Here is a 4721-nt window from a genome sequence, read left to right as displayed (position 1 = left end):
TTTTTTTTTTTTTTTTTTTAAAGTGCTTTATCCAGCCCACTTCTATGTAGAAAGTCGGCCAGTTGTTTGTATGTGGCAGGCAGTTTTGAAAGAAGAATCTGTTTGAAATTTTGGTAGTTTCGGAAAAGAGAATTATCATTACGTAAGTTGTTATATTTGATACAATCAAATATGAGGTGTTCAGGAGTTTCTTTTATGTTGCATGCGCTGCAATTGTCTGATCTGTAATGCTGAAATTTGGTTAAATAAGTGCTACCGTACGTGTGTCCAGTAGCAATTCTGTTAAAAAGTTTTATGTCGTGTGCTTCTAAGTCTACATTTTTGTTTTTAAACCATGGCTGTTTTTCTTTGGGCGTACAAAATTCTACTATGTCCGGGTCCCAGTTTGGAAGTTTGTTGGTAAATTCTTGTTTGGCTTCAGTCCACAACATTTTGCTAATCCTTCTCAGTGCTTCACAAGGTGTGAGTTTTGGGGGTAAAGATTTACCATGGTCAACTGCTGTTTTTGCTGCTATATCCGCTTTTTCATTTATGGTAATACCCACATGGCTAGGTGTCCAGACTATTGCAATGTTTTCTATTTGGGAGTGATAAAGTTTGTTATGGATTTCAGCTACTAGGAAATTGTGTGTGGTGCGGCTTTTTAGGGCCTTAATTGCACTCTGACTGTCTGTAAAGATTGCTACTTTTTTACTATCATTATTAATGGCTATCGTGATTGCTTGAGAAAGTGCTACTAGCTCACCGTAAGTTGATGTGAAGTTTCCATCTATATTGAACAGGTATGAGACGTTAGCCGTTACCACATAGACTGCACAGCCAATTTTGTTATCTGACACCGATGCATCAGTGGCATACACTTTGAAACCTTCCTCTTTTAGCGTGTTAATTTTTTGGTTGTAGATAGCTCTGAGTTGTGTAGGGGTAACGTTCTTTTTGGACTGGGCCAATTCTGATTCGTAGCAGGTGAGGTTATGGTGTCTTTTGAAAGCTACATTTGTATCTATGGTGTTGATAAATGCTTTAAATTTTTCGTACGTTATGCTGTAGCTGGAATTTATGGGAGGTCTGTTCTGGATCTGTGTTCTAAGTTCAGGATTGATCAACCACTGTTTGACAAGTTCCTTGGCCGTAAGCCATACAGCTCTGGGAAGAGGTGGAAGTTCACAAGCCAGCGCGTATCTCATGAGTGTTGGAGTGTTTGGAGGAACTCCGAGGCATCTCCTCAGCGTTTCATTTAAATTGGTTTGTAGCTGCTTGTTATACCCTTTAGGGGCATTTGCATAACTGGTGTTGGCATATTCTGCTTTGGATCGTACAAACGCTTTAAAAAGATTTATAGAAGTTTTAGGTGAAATACCTGACTTGATAGATGTTAATTTAGAAATAAGGTTTTTACCTGAAGTTGTTGCTTTTTTAATTTCACTAATGTGTACCTTAATGGTTGAGTTCGCGCTAATTGTTCTTCCCAGCCATTTGAAGTGATGGACTTGTTCAATGTTTAGGCCGTTGATGGATACACTAAAGGTTTGTTTATTGTTTGCAGACATATACATGAATTTTGTTTTGTTCGGATTAAATTTGAGATTTAAGCTGTCGCATTTTGCCTGTAATTCTTCTATTTTGTTTTGTAAATTTAGAGCTGCAGAGAATCTGTTTGTGCCAGTGGATATTAACGCAAGATCGTCGGCAAACTGAAATAGTTGAGTCTGAGAGTTGTTAATTTCGTGCAGTTGGGCTGTATAAATATTGAATAGCGTTGGGGAAAGGCAGCTACCTTGAGGTAGGCCAGAGTTTACCTCAACAGTGTGATTACCTAGGGTCAGATGTCTTTTAGAAAAATAGTTGTTAATCCAGTTTGCAATTGTTGGGTCAATGTTGCATTGTAGAAGAATATTATGAAGTGAAACAAGATCTACTCTATTATAGGCGTCCGACATATCTAAGAAACAAATCATAGCATATTCCCTACATTTCTTTCTATCTGCTATAAGGTGTAGCATTTCGTTAATGCACATTGTTGCTGATCTCATTTTTCGATAGGCGTAGCTCTTCTTGGGAAGTCTATTGCTTGTCTCCAGGAACTCGTTCAGCGATTCTTTCACCATCATATTAATGCTCTTTACTACGACAGATATGAGTGAAATGGGTCTAAAGTTATTTATGTCCTCAGTGTTTTTGTTTGCTTTCGGTATTGGAATTACCTTTATTTGTCTCCATGCGTCTAGGACCCTGTTGCTGTAAAAATGTTCTTTTAGGGCGTCTAATAACGACTGTTTGGACTCAGTGGACAATTGCTTTAATGTATTAAACGTAATTCTGTCGAAACCCCCAGCAGTAGATTTTTTTTCTTGCTAATAAATTTTCGAATCTGCTGTATGAAAAGTCAACGCTGTTGTTGGCATTTACTGATGCAGCGGTGGTTGGAGTGATGACATTACAAGGGTTGCTGGCTTGTTGAGCTTGATTCCTTATCAGTTCTAAGTAGTTTCGGTCATCTTCAGCTGCCCAATTGTGAGACGCGCGCTTATTGCCTTTGACATTTCTTATGAATTTCCAAGCCTGTGTCGAGTTGGGGCAAGTGTTTATCTCCTCAATTTTACTGTTGTAGCTCGCTTTCTTTGCCGCCTTCACCGCTTCTTTCCAGTCACTAGTTGCTATAATTGAGGCTTCCATGTCTTCAACATTGTTAGTATGATTAGCTTTTTTGCGTTTAGCGACATGTAATCTGTACAGTTTTTTGAGGTCATCACTCCACCAGTTTTTAGGGGTACGCCTGGATGTGTTCAAGTCAATTTTAATCCTGTTCCTAACGCTGTCTATTTCTGTCGTGATGTTTTCTAAGTCAGAGAATTTTAACTGAGCAAGTTCCTGGGCGAGTCGTTCCTTGGGGATGAAATAGTTGGGCTTTTTGCTGCTATTGGTGACCTCAACGATGATGGGGAAATGCTTACTGCCTCCCAAATGGACTTGTTGACAGTGCCATTTTGTGTAACTGCTGTTAATGTTGGTCAGAGTTATGTCAATTGCCGTTCCTGCACTGTTACCGGTGCGGTGAGTGATTGCTCCACTGTTGATGCACTGTAGATTGGTGTTCCTGATTTCGTCAACAACTATTTTTCCTTTGGTGTTGCATATTCTGTCTCCCCACACTAGATGCCTAGCGTTGAGGTCTCCTGCTATAATAACGTTTTCATGATTGTTAAGAAAAAGTACTACACGGTTCAGTTCGTTAGTAAAATTTAAAGTGTCAAGGTTGGGAGGAAAATAAATATTGCAAATAGTTAAATTATTAATAAGATTAATCGTCTTGGCTATTAGAATGTCGTAATTTGAAACAAATTTGATTTTCGTGAATTTTATACCTTTTTTAAATCCGATTCCTACGCCACCATATCCATCGATTCTAGTCTTTCTGAGTAAGTTGAAGTTCATTAAATTGTGTTGAGTTGTATGGTTGTCATGCGAAAAAATTTCCTGGAGGCAGACTATATCAATGTTATTACTGGTGTTAAAGAAGTCTACATAGTTTTTATTACTTTTAAGGCTTTGTACGTTATATTGTAATATTTTTATTGGACTTGTCATCTTTGTTACTTGGAGTTTTGTCTTCAATGTGTACTGCGCCTATATTGCGAATTAGGTTAACCAAGGGGTCATTAACGTCAATGTCGTACCTTTTTATAAGGAGATTTACAAGCTTTTCAATCTCTGTGACCTTGGACCAATTCGGCATTTCATAGACGGGTTGTGTTTTGGTTGTAGCTTTCGGCAAGATTTTGGAATGGTTAGGTGTAGCTGTTGTGTGGGTTTGATGATTTCTAACTACATAATTGTATTTATATGTAGTGAGTTTTCTATTTACTGTTTCATCATTGTTGATCCTTGCTGTACTTTTTGCTTCTAACTGTGGAAAATTTCCCTCATAGTTTTCTAGAGCTGAGAAACGGTTATTATTGTTTAAATTGTACATCCCAATCGCCTCAGACTTAGATACTTTTTTTATTGTCATAATTTCGACCACCTGTTTTTCTCTAGCCCATTTTGAACATTTCCTGCTCTCGAGTGAATTGTGATTATCCCCTCCGCATAGTATGCACGAATTTGTGGTTTCATTGCATTTACTACTACAGCCCTCTGCCTTGCCACAGATAATGCATCTGTTGGCTGCTCTGCAGGCCATTTTTGTGTGCCCTAGTCTGCCGCAGTTGTAACAATGCCTAACTCTAGGAATGTAGTGAACCATTTTGATTTTTACGCAAAAAATGTCTATGGTTTCTGGTAGTTCGTTGCCTTCAAAACTTATTTTCACAGAGAGAGTTGGAATGAACTTCTCTTTGTCATTGGGATCTCTTCTGGTAATTCTTGAGATAGCTGTCACAGGAATATCTGAAATGATATTTTCTTTTATTTCTTCCTCAGTGAAGTTAAGAGGTATTTGTCTAGCAACACCAGTTGTTTCTACCAAGCTTCTTGGTATAAAAGGTCTCATTTGATTTTTAATTAAGTCGGGATTGCTAACGCACTTGTTTGCAGCTTCAAAATTTTCAAAAAAAATTTTGTAGAGTGATCTACCTATGGCTTTTATGTTTTTAATCCCCTCAATATTAAAATGTCTTATAATATCCCAAAGGAATAGGCCATTGCGCATTTTTTCGTTGTTTATCGTGTTGGATTTTGAGGTGTCCACCAGAACGCAATAATCTCCCCTGTGCCTTTTT

General features: G+C 38.0%; 5 protein-coding genes across 5 annotated transcripts in view; 1 reads left to right on the top strand and 4 right to left on the bottom strand.

The window, feature by feature from the left end:
- On the bottom strand, window positions 1-1187 carry LOC118747149. Its single transcript, XM_036481135.1, has 2 exons — window positions 746-1187; window positions 1-577 (listed from the first exon to the last, which is right to left on the bottom strand). Exons 1-2 carry the CDS (start codon window positions 1185-1187, stop codon window positions 18-20), a joined length of 1002 nt encoding a protein of 333 aa, XP_036337028.1. The 3' UTR covers window positions 1-17.
- LOC118746594 (iduronate 2-sulfatase) overlaps window positions 1-4721 on the top strand; it is a 9108-nt gene that overhangs the window by 1076 nt on the left and 3311 nt on the right. The gene's annotated exons all lie outside the window — the stretch shown is intronic.
- The window catches only part of LOC118746598 (ADP-ribose pyrophosphatase, mitochondrial), a 7253-nt gene that overhangs the window by 1932 nt on the left and 600 nt on the right, over window positions 1-4721 (bottom strand). The window lies entirely within an intron of this gene.
- The window catches only part of LOC118746600, a 4004-nt gene continuing 310 nt past the window's right edge, over window positions 1028-4721 (bottom strand). Inside the window, exons 2-3 of the mRNA XM_036480441.1 lie at window positions 1437-1694; window positions 1028-1324 (exon numbers count right to left, since the gene is read on the bottom strand). Coding sequence (XP_036336334.1) covers window positions 1238-1324; window positions 1437-1694 — 345 coding nt within the window. The 3' untranslated portion in view covers window positions 1028-1237. The remainder of the gene's footprint in view (window positions 1325-1436; window positions 1695-4721) is intronic.
- LOC118746596 lies at window positions 1734-4472 on the bottom strand. The gene is made up of 3 exons (XM_036480437.1): window positions 3540-4472; window positions 3366-3488; window positions 1734-3215 (listed from the first exon to the last, which is right to left on the bottom strand). The coding sequence occupies exons 1-3, from the start codon at window positions 3586-3588 to the stop codon at window positions 2308-2310; spliced, it is 1080 nt and encodes a 359-aa protein (XP_036336330.1). The 5' UTR covers window positions 3589-4472; the 3' UTR covers window positions 1734-2307.

The sequence above is a fragment of the Rhagoletis pomonella genome, unplaced genomic scaffold (assembly GCF_013731165.1).
Source record: "Rhagoletis pomonella isolate Grant_MI unplaced genomic scaffold, Rhpom_1.0 Rhpom_scaffold_00011, whole genome shotgun sequence".
In the NCBI taxonomy this organism is placed as follows: domain Eukaryota; kingdom Metazoa; phylum Arthropoda; class Insecta; order Diptera; family Tephritidae; genus Rhagoletis; species Rhagoletis pomonella.
The sequence above is the reverse complement of the archived record's forward strand: the minus strand, read 5'-3'. Positions and strand labels throughout refer to the sequence as shown.

Bases quoted from the DNA above. Each gene is read 5' to 3' on its own strand.
- LOC118747149 (XM_036481135.1), bottom strand. From the start codon at position 1,187: ATGAGATACGCGCTGGCTTGTGAACTTCCACCTCTTCCCAGAGCTGTA. The intron at 578-745 runs GTGAGCTAGTAG...ACTCCCAAATAG, and splicing joins AAACTTCACATCAACTTACG to AAAACATTGCAATAGTCTGG.
- LOC118746596 (XM_036480437.1), bottom strand. From the start codon at position 3,588: ATGACAAGTCCAATAAAAATATTACAATATAACGTACAAAGCCTTAAA. The intron at 3,489-3,539 runs GTAATAAAAACT...ACATTGATATAG, and splicing joins TAACGTACAAAGCCTTAAAA to TCTGCCTCCAGGAAATTTTT. The intron at 3,216-3,365 runs GTATAAAATTCA...TGAACCGTGTAG, and splicing joins AGGAATCGGATTTAAAAAAG to TACTTTTTCTTAACAATCAT.